Raw genomic sequence first — 19,024 nt, forward strand, 5'->3', positions numbered from 1 at the left:
CTATGTGATCGAGCCATTAATACCACTACTAGCTCGCCACCCACTCTAGCTACATACTCCATAGAAAGTTAATCTCCCATATACTATTATGCTTCACAAAGCTGCCAGCCAGAATGTATACTTTACCGTCCTTATGCAAAGCATTACACTCTACAGCATGCTATTCCTCACAACAACCTGTGGGACTCCACCCACCTTGACGTCTTCCACTATTTTAAACAACGCTACTTCTAAATTAGTTACTGATATGAAATGCTCTAAAAATCCCATACCAAGGTATCCTTGCCATACTACGGTCAGGAACCTACGCCTTTGAGCTAGGTTAGCTAAAATATACGAGCCGCCTATTAGCTCTCTCCCTTCCATCACAGGAATAAGGACTCCTAAAACTTGGCCCACCCGAACAGCTACAAGCACGAACCTAGTTCACAACTGTGTCCCTAGGTCAATAAACAGCAGAGCCCAGGATGGCAAACCCTAACCTTCACAAGCCCCCAACCAACAACTACCACGAGCCTTCAGATCAAAGGAGCTCTCATACACTCTAGATCCCTAGTAGGACATGCCACGGAAATTGCCGACCTGATCCAGAATGATAACCTAGATTTCCTCGCCATTACTGAGACATGGTGTTACGCTCACCTGGTATCCACAGGGACGCCACCCAGCCGGGTTACTCGCTGGTATGCTTCTCAGCTTTGCCCTGATGTGGTTTGCGGGGAAGGTTCTGCCTGAAAATACAGGAGGACTGTGTTCAAGACTGACCGACTGGGGTAAGTATCCTCCCTCCACCCCTGCATGATTTCAGTCCCTCTGGCTCCCTCTCCTCACCTTGTGGTAGAATTAGGCGTGCTCTCCGTCCTGCCTTCTTTGCAGGGGCACGTTTGTCTTTCATGGGAGAGTGCGGTCCAGTTACTTCACTGACGCCGGCCAGTTTGATATTGTTCAGGTAGGTCTTATTGCTGTTCTTTAGTTTTGTTGCTATCCTGCATGCCTTTCTTGGTTTAAAATGTCTATTTTTTCTCCCTTAGGTATGCAGAGCTTCAGCGCGGCGAACTGGCTTGGTTGAGCCCCGCTGGTAAATTATGGCGCATTAAGAGCGCTATGATGTGGAAGTAAGCGCTATGCGCAGCGCTGCAAAGTCTTGCCTTTGCTAACCTGTGTTTTCCTTCCTTGTAGGTTGCGGTGTTCTTCAGGGCGAGTGGAATGTCCGGAGTGGTGCCAGCCGAAGGCGACCAGCCAAGTAAGCCTTTTGAGCAGTTCGTAATTTGTAAATGCCTCTATCTTCCTCTTTCAGGTCGTTCTGTCCAGGAGGCGTGCAGATTCGAGGAAGGTGTTCTCAGTAGCTGCAAGTGTTTAAAGATGAAGACTGCAGGTAAGATGCTGCTGCTAACGATGTTCCTTTTGTCTCCTTGCAGGTTCTGCTTCTCCGAGGTTCGAGGGAATAGCTGGACACGGTGAGCGTCACGTTGCAAGCTGTAAAGTAACGCGAAGCGTGTTGTCTTGCTCAGGTGTTGTTTAAATAGCCCCAACAAAATAGTCCAGGTAAAGTAGTCCCTAGGCTACCACACCCAAAACACTAGACCGCATAGCTTGGTTATTGGTTCTGGTATAATTCCAGAAATAGAATATCATTATGGAAGCTACAGAACTCATATGAACAGGAAGGCGTTAGATTGCCAAACTTTGAGGCATACTATCTGGCTAGCAAACTCCAATATGCGGCAAGGTGGTTATCATAAGATCAAACACTGGAATCTAAAGCTTGAGGGCTGAATGCGAGGATGTGGTTGCCAAAACAACAAAGGGTGGGAGAGGGTAGGCGGCTATACCTCGGGGGTAGGGCGTGGAAGAGATGTGGTGCAGAGCGTACCAGTTCATGGATAATCTGTCCCTGTGTTCCCCACAGATTCCGCTAGTGACGCTAGAAGGAGAGGATGAGCAAATGAGACTAAACATCAGGAAGAAGTGGGAACCAGGAGGCATAGTGACAATGGGGGACGTGTGGCGAGCCGGAAAGATAAAGGAGTTCGATACACTGGTAGAGGACACTGGGTTGCATCAGGGACAGCACATCACATATGCTAGGCTGGTGAGGATTATAAAGGGCACGTGGTCCGGTGTTGGCCTAAGAGCCTGTGGCAGTTATAGAAACGTTTTACGACGTATCTGAAGGGGGCCACGAGGTCTCCTGTATATAGGAGTTGCTGATGACTAAGGTTGGGAAAGAGGCAGTCCAGACAAGACGGAACTGGGAGGAGGATGTGGGGAAATCAATGGGTCCGAGTAAAAGGATATCATAAAAAGGTATTGAGAAATGCGTGGTTGCAAAAGATCCAATTATATGTAACCAACAGAGCATACATGACTCCTAAGAAAATAGCTCAGTTCAAACACGCAGGTGAACAATCATGCCCGAAATGTGGGGAAGTGAATGCAGGAATAGTACACATGTTCTGGGCATGCACCGAAATAGGAGACTTTTGGAAGGAGGTGGCCCATTACATGGTAGAGAAAGAGATACACTTGGATGTGAGCTCCCCTTGGGTGTGCCTGTTGTGGGGGAAGGAGGTACCCCGGGCCTAGGAGAACCAAACACGTGAGCAAACTTAAAGACCTGGCATATATACTGGCCACACGCAGAATAGCAAGGAGCTGGAAAGCTAGTAAGAAACCGCAAGCACAGATCTGGTGGCAGGATCTTAAGAAATGGGCGAACGGCAAAACAACGTCATGGCAAGAGTCAGCAGGCTGAGGGGGCGAGGCGGAAACAGACACGTTGGTTGCTTGGAGACAGCTGGTAGCAACGTTATCCGTGTCAGACCAGGGAAGCCTGGGAGAAGATAGCCCTCCAGGGATGGAATAGTTGTGGAAATGTTGGTAGGAGTGGGCGGGAAGATGGAAGGGCGCTGTAGGCAAGGGGGGAGAGGGAATTTGGGGGGTGGGGGGGAGCATTTACCATGAAACTGACAAGAGCTAATATTTCTAATGGTGTATTGTAATGTATGTTGTCATGTTGAAAATAAAAAATAAAAAGGGAGACAATTGCCTTCTGCCTGCCTGTATTTTACATCCAGCTGCTTGTGGTTGGCTGCGTGGAATGGGGTTTGTCCAGCCCTTCTTGGCCAGAGCCTCCACATCTTTTTGTAGCGGTATACCCAATCTGGCGGATGAGAGGGATGGTTAATACCTCTGCTAGAACCCTCGCCTCAGGTTGCTCCTTTTGTGGCTGGGGAATTCTGGCTAGCCCGGATAATCTGTCATGAAAAGCCCTTGTAGAGGAGGAGGTGTTGTGTCGTCCTGGTCCCGTGTAGCTTGCAGGTCCATAGGGTCGACTGGGGGTCACATGAGGCAGAGGCTGGGCCCTGCTTCTGGGCTGAGCATGGACCAGGGTCTCTGTGGGCTGTGCTAAGGCCACCAAGGTACTTGGAGTCGGTGACTGTACCAGGACCAGAGACTTTACTGGGACCGGTGGCTGTATTGGGGCTAGTGGCTACACTGGAGTTGGAGGCTGAGGGAGCATAGGCGGGATCGTGTCCTGAATAAGTCTCTTGAGTATGCTCCCCATTTGTGGTTATTTCATGAGCAAGAGGAATTTGTCAAAAAAGCGTTCTTCACACGCTGGCGAGACATACTCCTGCACCGGTACGGCCGTCTGGATCGGCATGTACGGCCGAGTTCTCCCTGCGCTGTGTCTGCTATGGGTGTAGCATGCGTCCGTGTAGCGCACTTGCCCTGACAGAATGGGTAGGAGGTGCACCATGTGACCTGCGTCGTGGACATGGGAGAGCATTCCACGCTCTGTGTGAGATCCGGCCTCTGGGGTTCGCTTGAATGTTGTGCTTAACGCGCTGCAATTTTGTCTTGTACCGCACCACATGCAGCCTGCAGGTCCGTGGACGTACTGGCTTTGGCGTTTGCCTGATTGCGCAGGCTCAGACCTCCCTTGCATCTCAGGTGTAGACCCGATAGGCTGGTAAGGGAGGCATGGTACCACAAGTATGACACTGGCACAAGAGTTACAAGTTTCAAAACCTTTATTACATTTTTGGGATTTGGAAAAACTCCTACTTTGCCCTATAGCTATAATGGGAGTAGTCACCAACATCAAATAATAAAGAAAACACAGTCCTAGTTAGTGTTTGTCAAATCAAAATGGTCTATACTAAACAAACATAATGCCTGCCCTATCTCTTATACAAAAAGCGTGTAAAGGGAAATGTGTATTTAAAGGAAAATCAGTGTTATAACAAAACATCAAGGTGGCTGAGTCAGCTCTCCTCCCCAGTTTGGACAGTACGGAGAAAGACAGCCCCCGTAAACAGGCTGACGCACTCTGGCTCATGCCATCAAAAAAAGGCAGTTCAAAACATGGGTCGAGGTCCGCTTTCCCTTCCACGTTAAAGTCACTTATTCTAGTTTTCTAAAAGTTATTTCAGAGTTCAACAAAGGTTCACATAGGTCTCTCTCTGTCTGGTTCGGACCTCTCAAGGTAAAACGTACCTGATTCAACGTAGAGCTCCCTCAGCCGGGCTCGGACCTAGCAATAATAGTGCTTGCAGGGGTTCCCTTCCCCTAACTTATTTCACATTTCCGGGTCTCCCTCAGTTGGGCTCTGACCTTTCACTGATGTCGAAAGACTTTCGAATGTGCGAGGCTTTTACCACAGACCTCCGCTGGACCACTTCGACTTTCACTTCAGCTCTCCCTTATGTTATTTGTCCCAGGGTCTTGGTAGGTCCATGCAACAAGCAGAAAAGGTCTTTCTCAAAGCAATCACCTTTTAACTTCCCCTTTCACTGGGGTTAATCTTTACCAGTGCGCATTTCAGAGTTCGTTCACTTTGCTGCTTTACAACAAGATATCAAACATTTTGTGGAGACTTTCCAGTGTGCTATTTCCTTTCGCCGAACCACTCTGCTACTCTATCACTGGCTTCACAGTTATGGGTAACAAAGTTCACTACTGGTTTGCTTTCTTTTGCATCGCATCAGCTCGCGCGCAACCTTCAATTGTGGGATACATTCGTGCGGATTCAATCTTTTCTTGACACAAACTGGCCTTTCATGTCTTTTGCTAACTCACCAGCTGTGTGCATTCCTTTGTCTTTGCGGCTTTAATCTACAAGTCAAGGTTAATACCACAGGCTTGGCCTCTCCTCCCCAACTCTGTCGTTCACCCGTGAAGGTCACTTGCATCCTTGAAACAAAATGCAGGCGTCTTCTTGCCCGGGATTTGGCTTTCTCTGCATATCCTTCACTGTTTTCCATAGGCAACGACCACCTGCAGGGATATTCAGGGTTTCCCTACCCTTCGCTCTAGTCGCTTGATCGTCCTGCTCCAGTGGGTTTGCCTTCACCCAGGAAGATCTGCTCCTTCTTGTGTCTCACCTTGCTCAGAGTCTCTCTCTATGTTCCGCCTTTTATCCGTGGGGGGGGAGCTAATGGGTATCAGATGTATGTGACTAAGGTCAAGTACCCGACTTTGCCTGACCTGATTAGCGGGACATGTATATGAGATATATAAGTGTTAGCCTCTTCACTCTCAGGCGCCCTTTTCCTCTGTCCAGTGTTTGCATAGTAAGGGGAGAGGGGGGCAAAGTTGGGACGTTGGAGAATCCTATAAAATAGGATGGGTCAAGGGCACGGAAATGGATGGGAATACCGTGTATTGTCATCGGCTGCTTCACCCCCACTCCCTGAAGATCCCTCACCCAAATGACCCTCCCCCTCGCACTGGTCCACCCCCAGGGTCTAGATCCAAAGGCGACAGCCTTGCCCTGGCAACCGGAGAGAAAGATCCCCGGGTACTAGTAAGTGAGAGACCCTTTGGTTTCTCAAACCTCTGACATGTTGCCAGCAAGTGACTATCACTGCGTTTAGGTGCCCCTTTAGGCATAAGCCCGGTATCAGAGCAAAACCCTACAGGAACTGGCCCAGTAACAGCGGCATGTGGCACCTCAGCTAAGGGACCGGGAGGATCTGTGGACCCCTCGGCCTCGAGGCCGGTAGCTACCTGAGCCTTGGTGCCCTTGCTGGTAACAGAGCCTATTAGCCCCTTCCGTTCTGTCGGTTCCCGGTGTAGGAGTCACCTTTGCAGGGTGCTTTCAAGAACAGGATACTTACATAAAAGAGTATGTAAGGAGAAAGACAAAGAAGGTGTTATGGGGGAGATCTGTTAAACAGCTCTCTCCACCTTGCACACTATATAACCTTCCCAGCAATGGTCTTCGCCTAAGCACCAGAGGAAGAAGGCATGCGGGTCTGACGTAGGCAAAGAACCGGTACAGGCCGGGCATCTACTAAAACCTGTTGCTGTTGACATTGCGTCAGGGAGGGGCGAGGCACCGTTGTATGCTGTACAACACAATGCTAAAGAAGAAAAGGAAATAAAGATAAATAATTATTGGGACAAGGATCCCTAGGGAAGACTAAACACGTGTGTGATTATGTGCCAAATAAAGGACTGTTAGGCAAGATTGTATGCAGTACCCTTTGGGTGCACTACAACAACCCTGACCTCCTGCGAAGAGGAACCCAACCTTTGGTTAAGTCTGTACTACACAGGTTGGTAGCGTGATTGAGCAGCCAGGCTTATGTCAAGAGGGGTCAATGTGAGCAGTAAGTGAGTTACACAGAGATTCACAGTGACAAGTATCCAAATAATCACTTATACTCAAGGTTTCTTGATTAAACAATTATTAATTTAATGGTCAGTTTGAATAAGCCTTCTTCAGAAAGGGGCAATACAATAGTAACACACAAATACCTTTAAAATACACACTCTTAGTTTCTTTAAATCAGCAAACACCCATTTGGGTTGACACACAGACACTTCCTACACCCTCAGGTTACTTAAATAGCTAGGACACTGTGTACATTAATATATCACTGCACATTTAGAGCAATACTGAGATGAGTGTCAAAGAAAAGAGTTATTAGAATAAAACAAGGGATCGGACAAATATTCTGAAGCAGGTAAGTACTTTTTGAAACCCCCAATGCAAAGTAAGTTAACCCCTTCCTGGAAGGAGGACCAAACACAAAGTCAGAGAGAAGAAGAGTCATTCAGGGAGCCAGGCCAGGCCAATGTCAATTGGGCAAAAGTCTAGGTGGACTGAAGCACTTTGCAGAGGTAGGTAAAAAGTCTTGCACAATGTTTTAGAAATCTTTGTAGATAAGAAGAAATCAAAGTAGGGCCACACACTTTTTAGGCTTATGAGGTAAAGAAGCTGTTAGCAACTCTACAGAAGCAACCAAGACAAGTCTTAACTGAGATCAAGTAGGACTAAACAACAAGAGTTAAGTTCTCAGACTGTACAGTACCTTGGGTTAGAAGAAAAAAGGTGCAGCTGACTTCTGTTCCTGGGCAGCTCTGCAGATCCAATGTTCCTGGGCCTCAGTCGTAGGGACAAGAGGGATGACGTCTGGAGGACTCCTGCACACTGCAATAGGACAGTCAGTGACTGCAACCTGCAATCTTCAAATCAGTGGCACTTCGCGGTTTCAGTTCCTCGCGACCCTCGCAAACAGCACCACTGCGGTTCCCGGCTGTCGAGATGGGCTTTCCTTGCATCTGGGGTCCAGCACTCTGTTGAGGTGGCTCAGGCTCTGTCAGTCCTGTTTCCTGGGAGTCCAGAGGATCTTCCTGGATCTAGTGGCCAACTTAAAAGTGATTCACTCCAAATCTGGTGTTACTCTCCCTTGCGCTTCAGTTCCTGCAGCAGAAAGGAAGCATAGCCAGCTCCATGAGGATGTCCAAACGAGTTAACTTTGGAGTTGATTGGTCTCACCAACTCAAGGGGAGAAGTCGTCCTTGCAGGGCTTCTCTAGTCAAGGTGAATTTCGGAGCTTCAGCGCAGCAGGGCTTCACCAGGCAAACCAACGGTCCAGGAGTTGCAGCAGGCGTCCCTTCCAAGTTCTTCTTCGGATTCCTTCGTCCAGCGGTCAACTCTGCCTTCCAAGCCAAAAAGCCTCACCTTTTATGCAAGTTTCTCCCATTCATTCCAGCCTAGCTGCCAGTCAAACAGCAGGGTGGCAGTCCTTGCCAATCACCTTTGGGTGCATACCTGTAACCAAGGGGATTAAGCACAGAGTTTCGGGCACCTCCCTCACTTCCTGCCCCTGCCAGACATACTGGAGCCAGATGCGGGTTTCAATTGTGAAGGGACCAAACCTGATTTTGCGGGCAGAGTAAATCTCAAGAAGGACCTTTCCAAAAAGAAATGGCGAAATAAGACGACCAGGGCCATTTTGACAAAAATGGCACTGTTGGGTGCTTTACTGCAGCTGCGAACGCAGTCCGTGGTAAAGACACACCACGGTAGTTAAAAGTAAACAACTGCCACCAGCCATTCAATGTGGAAAGGGCAACACAAAATTGTTACATGAGAAACTAGACAAAGGAGATACTAAGTACCTTCCAGCACCCTATTGTAAGATATTGTGTGCTGGATTTAGAATGTTACAAATGAAAGTAAAGTCAATTTCACTTCACTGTTCTTGGAAACAGTAGTTATCCAAGAGAAAGGTATTTAAACCTTTGGGAAATCTGAAAGACGTCCCTGTGCCACCGCACTGAAGGTGCTGTGACACACAATGTAAAAAGATGATGCCTACAGATTTTGTCAGACTCCACAACCAAAAGAAACAGTTCAAATCACAGGAAAAATACATGAGAGAGTGGGAAAAAATGCAAAGTCCTCAAATCCAGCAAAGGTGCTAGGGGTTCTAAGGTAGAGAGGAATTAGCACGCCTGAGAATGCTCCCTAACAAGGAGTAAACCACTGCATTCGTGAGGTAGGTCTGCTTCGGTCACTGCGGAAAAGAAGACTGAGGTGTGGCGCTGTAGGGCACAGTCAAGAGGGGCATGCTCTAGGGGGCGCACCCCTGTGCGCAACTAAAGTTAAAAGGGGAAAGATGTTTTTTTCTGGTGAAAAAGGGTTCTGTTTCTGTCCCTATCGAGGGACGCCCATACAGTACGGAGGAAAGGGGGACAGGACGTATGAGTATATATGGTATAAATGATATTGCACAGGGCCATTTGTCACAAAAGGATTTTCGGTGGAGTATATGCATTGCACAACTTGAGGAGATATTCTATACAAGAGCCCTTTTCTTAAACTTTACTGTGAATCTTCTTGTGGAACATACTGTACCTGAAGTCTCTCAATGGCCTCTTCTGTGCAGATAACCTCGTCATCCATGTCAGGGTACGTTTCTATTTGCCCATTGAGAGATGAAGACTCCAGAGACTGGTTGACATCAGTAGAGGGACTGAAGGGGGCAGTGGAACTTTCTACTCGGCCATTACTGTTCTCAACCTTAACATCTGTGCACAATGAGAAAGAAGAGTGTTTTTTTAGTGTGCCAAGAATGAAACTTGATATAGTCTAATATTTTGTAAGCGAAGCTAGAGGCCTTGTAAAGTATATTTGAAAGTGCACAAACCAATTTAATTTCTTTGAAGTTCTAATCACCACAATACTCTGGCATGCAAGATCTTTTCCATACCACCTCTTGCAGCATCAAGCTTAATTTTGGGCCTGCACACCTTTAAGGCAAAATGCACTGCATTAGTAGGATATTGCTAAACAAAGTTTTGCACAGGTCTTTACTTATTTTTTATTTGTTGCATATTTCTTGTAGATCCTGATTTATGATTGTGTGGTTACATGTACTGTTGAGGTTTCATGGACATCTACCACAAAATAAGTTATGATAAATTGATTCCCTTTTTTCTTCTTCCGATTATTCAAGTGGGTGGATGGGCCTGTACACGCCTTAATTCAAAGTAGGCCCACCACTTAAGATGTGAGTGCCCATTTGTATGTAAAGCAGGTTTATTGTACAATTGGCCGGGAGGAGCTAGATGAGACTGTAGAGTCAACCCGCGTCTCTCTGAATGACAGAAATTGACACATTATATACATTTTTGTAAATGGTAAAACACTCCCATATATTTTATTACAAACCATCCCCGACTCATGATTGGTCAAAACCTATACAAAAGAAATTCAATCTTCTCCAATTGCCCCGTTCTCATTGGTAACAATTCTCTTAACTATCATCTTCAGCTCATGTGTACAGCACACCCTCTTTTAGGATTTGTCCGTGGTAGGTCGTGACATCATATAGTTACACATTTAAACAAACATTATTTATTACAAGTTCCAGCTGGCCTGGTACCTTCTCACCTGGTGATAACTATCCCACCCACCCAGACCCAAACGCGACCAATGTGTGTCTCAGGAACTCCCAATCTAGGCTATCAAAAGCTGGCCGGACATCCAGGGCCGCAATAGAAAAATCTCTGGCCTGTCCTGGTCCCCCAGTCAATAAATAGTACATCTTATATTATCATGAGCGTGCCTACCAAGGATATATCCGGACTGATCCCCCATAGATTATTTTTTGCAGGACTCTCAGCAATCTGCCGGCCAAAACCATGGCGTACATTTAGCATCCCCATTGAGCAAGGAAATGGGATAATAGCTGGTGCAGTCCGTCAGGTCTTTGATTTCAGTTGAAAGGCAACCGATGATTGACAGTAGCTCTCAGAAAACGCAGGAGGCCAGCCGCTACCACAGAAAAGGAGCAACCCCCCCCGGTACAACTATTTTCACCGTCGGGACGGCCAGAAGGCAAGCGTTGGATGAAGGCCGGGACATGGGTTGAAACTTAGCCTGCAGATATTCTGCCCCTTGTCCATAGAAGGCACGATGAACGAGGCACAAAGCTTTGAAGCGGATACGCTTAGTTACAGGAAGGCAGTGCGCTTAAGCAAAATAAGGGAGATCTGGGAACAGCGGGGGTAGACATAGCCAGCCGTGCAGCCATATTTTGTAGAATCTGAAGGCGTATCAAGTAAGATTCAAGAAGAACACATTACTTACCCCTGGTAATGTTCCTCCCACGTATTCCTCATCCTTGATAAACTTCGATATCCTGCTTGCAGCTGGGAAACCTTTCTCAGCAGAGGGTGTTTTGCATCATTGCGACCTAGTTTCCCACGAGAGCCTCTGTCCTCATCGAATACAACGTTGACGCTAGCATATATAGCATTCACTGTGGCCGTTGCCTCGGTTCGTGTTTTTCCCCATTGAGCAAGGAAATGGGATAATAGCTGGTGCAGTCCGTCAGGTCTTTGATTTCAGTTGAAAGGCAACCGATGATTGACAGTAGCTCTCAGAAAACGCAGGAGGCCAGCCGCTACCACAGAAAAGGAGCAACCCCCCCCCCCCCCGGTACAACTATTTTCACCGTCGGGACGGCCAGAAGGCAAGCGTTGGATGAAGGCCGGGACATGGGTTGAAACTTAGCCTGCAGATATTCTGCCCCTTGTCCATAGAAGGCACGATGAACGAGGCACAAAGCTTTGAAGCGGATACGCTTAGTTACAGGAAGGCAGTGCGCTTAAGCAAAATAAGGGAGATCTGGGAACAGCGGGGGTAGACATAGCCAGCCGTGCAGCCATATTTTGTAGAATCTGAAGGCGTATCAAGTAAGATTCAAGAAGAACACATTACTTACCCCTGGTAATGTTCCTCCCACGTATTCCTCATCCTTGATAAACTTCGATATCCTGCTTGCAGCTGGGAAACCTTTCTCAGCAGAGGGTGTTTTGCATCATTGCGACCTAGTTTCCCACGAGAGCCTCTGTCCTCATCGAATACAACGTTGACGCTAGCATATATAGCATTCACTGTGGCCGTTGCCTCGGTTCGTGTTTTTCCTCTCACCAGCACAGCAGTCTCAAAGATGAGAACACTTTTTAAATTTAATTTTCGTTTATGCGGTGTAACACAGCCTTTCCAAATCTGAATTCCTGCCCCAAAAGTGAATCTGGGTAACAGGAGGGACTGCTCAAGGATTGTGGGAGGACTTGAGAGCTAAAGACTATTGGAACAGGAGGGTGGCGTCTTAACACACAGAGTTAAGATACTTTACATTCACATTGACATGCTTAGTATCGGAAGAGCTGTATTATTTTGCTCTCTAGCAACAATTGAAAATAGAGCGAAAGAAACACATATAATGAGGTTTAGCTTATTTATTTAGCCAAAACCAATCATAAACAGGTTTGATTCCGTAGGGTGTTTTATAGTTTTATAGTTTTTTCCCAAAAGGGAATCTAACAGTAATATTTCGCAAATGTGTGAACAGAAGACCAGGTGGCAGCGGTGTAGATGTCTTGTAGCAGTACCCCTCTCTGGATGGCTGAAGAAGTGGCTACACCTCTGTTCGAGTGGGAGCTTAGCCCTTCTGGTACCTCTTTCTGGGCCAGTTTGTAATAACATTTGGATATACATAGTATGATCCACCGAGACAGCATTTTGTTTAGTGACCGCTTGACCCATTCTGTGGCCCACATAACCAACAAATAGTTGGTTGTCCACTCTTATCTTAGAAAACCCATTGATATAAAATCTCAAGGCTCGTATAGGGTCAAGTCTAACAAGGTTACTCACAGTAGTGACCATCTTACTCCTAGTTCATAGTCCCCTTTCCTCCATACTTTTTGGACATTCCGTCCAGTGGGACGAGACCAGAGCACATTTGTAAAAAAGCATCAAATTGAAAAATGTGTCCTCTTTTTTACACGGGGTACCGCACGCAGCCGTAACCCCGCCCTCAGCTCTGCCCTGCGCATCACCCTTCAGTCCTTTTCTATCACCAGGTCTGAGAACTTTAATCAATAATAGAGGATACTTATTAGAGGGGACGGCGGGCGTATGGAGGGAAGGGCACTATGGACTAGGAGTAAGATAGTCACTACGGTGAGTAACTGTTATACTCCTACGTCCCGACCCCTTTCCTCCTTACTTTTGGGAGATTACCAAGCACTCCTCACAGGAAATACGGGTGGATGGAAACTCCTTACTGAAAAAGTTTTTTAAAAACAGCCTGGCCGAATTGAGCATTGGCTCTTGAGCCCAGGTCTAAGCACTAATGTTTACCAAAAGCTGGTGTTAAGACCCACGTAGCTGCTTTGGCAATGGTTCAATGTGCTTACAGAGCGACCAATAGATAGGAGGCAATGAAGGGAAAGCATGAGCTTTCATGTTGACCCACAAGCTGCAAAGAGGACCAACTCTGGCGTGCCCCAATGCTGGAAAAAGTTGGAGATGATATTGCTGTTCATCTCACACTCGAAACCGATGCTGACTGGCGACTGAATTAAACTGCGGTCACACTGAGGTGCCCCGGGATGTGTGTTGCCTGGAACCAAACAATATACTGGATGGCCTAGCCCAAATTTGTATGACAAGATCCACAAGGAGAGGAGAGTCTGTGTTGCCCTGCTTGTTGATGTAAAACCTTGTTTTAAGGAAGGTATTCAAAATGGCTGCTGTAGCCCGCAGAGGTTGAGCCGCCATTATCACACACCAGGGGCGAACTGTGTCACAGGAGCAAGTGAAGCAATAGTCTCCCTAGGGGAGTCAGGGGCCTTGCGTGCCATCCTAGCCTTGAAATAAGGAACCTCGACAGTGCCGGTACGAGCAGATATAGGGTGTTTACTCTACACGTCAGGTGCTTCCCCAAAATTAGCATCTAGTGGGGGATCCTCGGCAGAGCCGGTACTGGAAGGTCTGTGGCACGTGACCGCCTTCTTTCACCTACTCAACAGAACTGGTATCACCACGGCCGCGCACGCAGAAAGGCTTAGTGATATACCTTACAGCCAGCACCCTCGATGAGGGACTCTCAATTCTGTTGGTGACCGATTTAGCCCCAAGCAGGGGAACCTCAGGTTTAACCCTCGTCTTATAGCCACCTAGAGAGGGGCCTCGAGCCAAGACTCGGTACAGTTATCTCCAGATGGAGAAGCCTCAGTGAGAACCCTGGTATCCAAAGCCACAGCAGAACTGGGGTCAGCCTTTATTGGGAGACCGCTGCGGGGCCCCTCAGAGGAGTTTCCCGGTGTGTCTCGCTGAGCAGACACTAAAAGGAGTACCCAAATCTGAAGTGTTCTTCTGCTACAGAGAACCGCAGATACTTCATATGCGGGCTCCAAGTCAGAATGTGCATTTACGCATCCTGGAAGATCACCACACTGAGCCAATCGCCCTTCCAAAGAGAGGACTTTATTTGGCAGGGCATGATCAACTTGAATTTCTCTCAGAAAGACTGAAGATAGTGCGCAGGCCAGCCTGGTTGAGCACCGTGAAAGGACAGCAGTACTAGCCCCTCCCTTGCTCCATAAGGAGAACAGGTTCCACCGCTCTGAGGTATAGAAGTTTCTGTACCTCTGCTCTGAGGGAGGGCATCCCGACATGTCGGAAGAGAGGTTTGAAGGGTGGGGTAGGAGGAAAGGGCAAGCGAAACCCGACTAAACAATGGACAAACCCCACCAGTCTTCAGTGATGGTTTGCCACGCCTCCAGATGAGACGAGATTCGTCCTACCACCGAAGTGTAGTGTGACCGACAAAAAATGATTTGTCGGCAGGGAGATTACCGGTCTGTAAGAGTGCGGATGGGAAAAGACCACTCTTGACACAGGTTACGTTGAACTAGTAACTTTTATAAACTTAGAGTCCATAACCTTTTCTTCAGGCTTTTAACAGTCTTTGAATTGGTGAGGTTAGAATTTGGAATGTTCCTCGGTAGTAACTGCCACTGTTTGTAGGGCAGGGCCTTAACCTTGGAGGTTGTGTTTTTTCTATAACATGGATCTCACCCCCGTTCAATAAAGAGAGTAGATGTGGCCTTTAACTGATTAGGGTCAGCTTCGTTCCCCCAAGAAACAATAATTGCTCCCTTAAAAGTCTACGACCCTCATTGACATCATGAGACCTCTTTCACTTTCATAGTTCCCTTATAAAATGCTTTTGCCTCTCAGTGTATAACAGGCCTCTCTTCACAGTTCAGACTGCCCTTTGTGAACGATTTGACAATAGTCCTCTACCTCTACTTTAACATCTCTGGAAATCATCACACTCCTCACCTCCTTTATGTTCTCCGCCTCCGCAGCACTGTCGATGGAGCAAGGCCTCCTCCTCGCTTTTCTCTCCTTATGTCTCTGGGAGATCGACTATCTCCGGAGATCCTCGTTCGCTCAAAGACCTGGTCGCACAGTCAGCTGCTCCTCGACAATCCGGATCTCCCCTGTTTGGGAAGCTGCGTCGCATCAGCCAGCTCCGTGTGGGACTCCGCCCCTCCGACAGTGGGGGCCGGAGCGCAGTAGTGAGCAGCGCTCGACTGTTGGACTGAGCGGCTGGGAGGCACAGCTGACTGTCAGTGTCAGCTTCGTGCTTCAGGTTCCGACAAAGGCTTCTCTGCGTCGGTTATTCTATGAACTTGACTTATAAACTTTAACCCCTTTTAAACATGCTCAACTGGAGCTTCCAGCGTTAGTACGCCGTCTCTTTCCTAATAGGCCCATTCATACGCGGCCATTTCCTCAAGCGAGTCTCCTTCCTCTTCGCCGCTTTCAGCTGCCTGCAGACCCCATCGACCAGAAAAACCAAAACAAAACATCCACACCAAAAACCAGTATTGTTTTAAGAAAAGCACCCTTTCGTTTCCCTTTCTTTTCTCATTGGAGCAGAGACCCGACTTTCCCTGGAAGACCCTCCCATCACGACATCATCTCCTGCTGACATCACAATCCCCTCAGCTTTCCTGCCTTCCTGGATGACTGCACCATCAATTGATTGGCTCTGATAAATGCTCTGATCTACACCTTTCCCTCTTAAACTGTCACACGGTCCCTGTAGAGGAGGCTGATGGCCGAGAGAAAAACCAACCACCTTGCTGCTGCTTAAGGCGGGGCTATCAACAGGAGTTTCAAATCGCCACGCACGCCGACCCTGAAACCCCCTGATCCCAGAGAAGGACCGAGTCTGGGACCCTAACCTCTGTGTACAAGGGGCCTTAGCTGAAGCTGTCACCAGGACCGAGAAACGGGTCCTTGTTGACCACATAGCGTGGAACAAAAACTGCTCGGCCCCAAAAGGAACGCTCCCAGCACCAGTCGTCACGAAAGTTGGTGTAAGGGAGATATCCAAAATGGCTGCCAACACCTGAAGAGAACTGCGTCATAGGAGTAAATGAGACAACTGTCCCCTCAGGGGAGTCAGGGGACTTAAACACTTAAGCCTCGAAACAAGGATCCTCGGTCGAACCGGTGCTGGCAGATCTAGGATGTTTAGTGGACACCCTAGGAACTGACCCAGAATTAGCATCCAATGGAGGAACCTCAGCAGAGCCGGTACTGGAAGGCCTGTAGCTGATCACCTTCTTTGCCCCCTCGACAATCAGTACCACCACAACCCCGAGCGTAGGACGATTGAGTAATGTATCCTACCGACAGGACCCTTAGATGATCCCTCGACTCTGTCGGTACTGCATTTAGAGGAACCTTGGGTTTAAACCCGAGACATATATGTCCCTCAAGATGGGCCTCAAACCGTGGCTCGGTGTGACAAGCACCAGAAACGGAGACCTCCGTGCATACCACAGTATCCAGATCCAAACGAAACTGAGCTAAACCATAACACCCAAATGGTGAACCTCAGAACCACACTCGGTTTTGGCAGGTCCTCTGAGGGCCCCTCAGAGAACACTCTGTTACGCCTATTAGGCCCTTGAGGCACCTCAGGGGAATCCCTGATAACAGAGACATCCTCATCTGGTCCTCCACGCCTACCGCCTCAGGTTATAAAAGAAAAACCGAATCAGAGCGGCCGGGGCCGGGGTGGAACAGGAGTGAAAAGACGCTTGAAATACGTCCTCATAGGGTCAGAGTGCACGAGCATCTGAAACTTCCCCAAAAAACGCATCCTTAGCCGAGGGCTTAGGTGTTGAAAAGGAAGAAACCGCTCGTAAGGGGCCTAATCACACAAGGAGGATGGTTGCCAGGAGGGTCCACCACTGGCCGGGTCCACATAGATCAGTGGAGCAAAAGCAGGAGAGCGAGACAGTATGAGGCAGCAGAGCCCACGCACGCCGGTCAAAGATGGGCGGAGCGGGTTACTATTGCCGAAAGGAATGCTACCAGCACCAGACGTTGCGAATGTAGGTGTAAGGGAGGTTTTGAAAATGGCCGCCGTAAGCATCTTACTAATTTAACAAATGTTTAAGGTAAAGAGTACCATTTCTTTTGCAGCAATTGTTTTTTTGTGTTATTTAGTATTCTAAGCCCAGCTGCTTCCCAAAAGGGCACACCAACTCCTCTAGTGTTTAGGTTTCTCTGACAACCCCGGTTGTTTGAGTTGGGATAGGGGAACCCAGCAACAGAATATAACTTTTCCAAAAGATATATATATATATATGTTTTTTATATATATACATTTTCATTGACAAGTTGTGTTTTTCATTTGTGTAAATATCACATTAATAACTATTTACCAAAAATGTTATGGTTGATGTGGCATTTATTTACATGAATCATGCATGAATATGATGTTGTTCGGGGCATAATTTGGCACATTAGCCCCGGACAAAAAGGTATCTAACTAATTTAACAAATGTTTAAGGTAAAGAGTACCATTTCTTTTGCAGCAATTGTTTTTTTGTGTTACGCAGGTTGGGCCGCCACCTGAAGAGAACTGCGTATCATTGCAGCCGAGACAATTGCCTCCTCAGGAGAGTCAGGGGACTTAAGTAACACTTTAGCCTAACAATGAACCCCGGTAGATCCGGCACTGGGTGGTCTCGGATGTTTAGCCGACATCTTCGAACCAGTCTCAAAATTAGACTCCAAAGGAGGAACCTCGGACAAGCCGGTACCAGTGGGAATGCAGTCCGTGAACCCCCTCGACAGAACTGGTACCATCACGATGAGCGTGGGACAGTTGAGGACAATACCTCACCGATAAGACCTTCAGAGAAGGCCTCTCAGATCCGATAATATAGACTTTAGCCTCCACAAGAGGAACCTCAGGTTTCAACCTGGTTACAGAGGGGAAAGCTCCAGACAGCTCTGCAAATACGTAACTCTAACACATAGCACAGCAATACACACGCACTGTTGCATGTGTAGAAACTAAAAAGGGACTATAGCCCTTGAAGAAGGGTACATAAGGAATACCTTCCCAAAATGGCGCCTGAAAACACTGCTGGTGAGAATAGGAGACGGGCGCAGCGAGACGCGAAGTCAACACCAGGTAAATCATGATCGAAATGAGCCTGCCTCTAAAACCTACAATGACACGCACAGCCTACACGATTATGTAGTTTACCGCGGCAGTCACACGACCCGCAGTCAACACAAGCACAGCATTGCCCTGTCCCTACGCAGGTTTATAAACACCCGGGAGGGACCTGACAAGTCAACCGCATGCACGGCTCAGGTTTACAGACCAGAGACCTCTCATATATGGCACAAAGGGCATTGACAACGCCCAGGCACTTGATGCATCAAGTAAGAACAAAGATGCATGGGGCAATAGTCAGATTTGGGGCCTAGCCATAGACAAGAGAGAGTTAGATTACCAACAGACCCCCTAATGGTGGGGGACATCCCTCTCTCTATGAGCCTGCATATATTAAAGACAATAGCGCGTGTACTATCCATACAAAGAGTGACCCTGACACAACTAGTTACGGCTAAGAAGCACAGTCTGGGACTAAAAGAAAAAAAGAGAAAAAATGAGAAAAATGAAAAAGAGCAGCTCGGCATTGCCATCTCTGAATATTACAATCACAGCACATTGGGCCATGATGTTAAGCGGACAACCATAGGCTTATATTACTTGATCTTTTGAGGTCCAGTCTGTTAAAGGGTACGAGTAGGATTGCCAACCTCAGAAGGCTACAATACTTCCTCTATACATTGCCACACCATAATGGGGTAAGTGGCTACAATTGTACCTTTTTTGCAAAAAATATCAGTATGAACAGGCTGTTAGGATCACAACCAAGACAAACACTGACCTACGGTCATTGTATTGATAGGTAATCAAGATCCCTACCAACCCAGATCAAAAGACCGTAACCGAGCCTATACTCTACAGGCCACACGTTCCGGTAAGAAATACTGTAAATATTGAATTAGAGAACACATCAGTCAAGTACACTC

The 19,024-nt window shown here is 47.6% G+C and overlaps 1 protein-coding gene across 2 annotated transcripts in view; it reads right to left on the minus strand.

The window, feature by feature from the left end:
- The window catches only part of KIF1C (kinesin family member 1C), a 1,865,342-nt gene that overhangs the window by 718,458 nt on the left and 1,127,860 nt on the right, over nucleotides 1-19,024 (minus strand). For both annotated transcript variants that reach the window (XM_069643618.1, XM_069643608.1), the window contains exon 14: nucleotides 9,158-9,330. In XM_069643618.1, coding sequence (XP_069499719.1) covers nucleotides 9,158-9,330 — 173 coding nt within the window. The remainder of the gene's footprint in view (nucleotides 1-9,157; nucleotides 9,331-19,024) is intronic.

The sequence above is a fragment of the Ambystoma mexicanum genome, chromosome 1p, assembly GCF_040938575.1.
Source record: "Ambystoma mexicanum isolate Mex_15411 chromosome 1p, UKY_AmexF1_1, whole genome shotgun sequence".
Lineage (NCBI taxonomy): Eukaryota > Metazoa > Chordata > Amphibia > Caudata > Ambystomatidae > Ambystoma > Ambystoma mexicanum.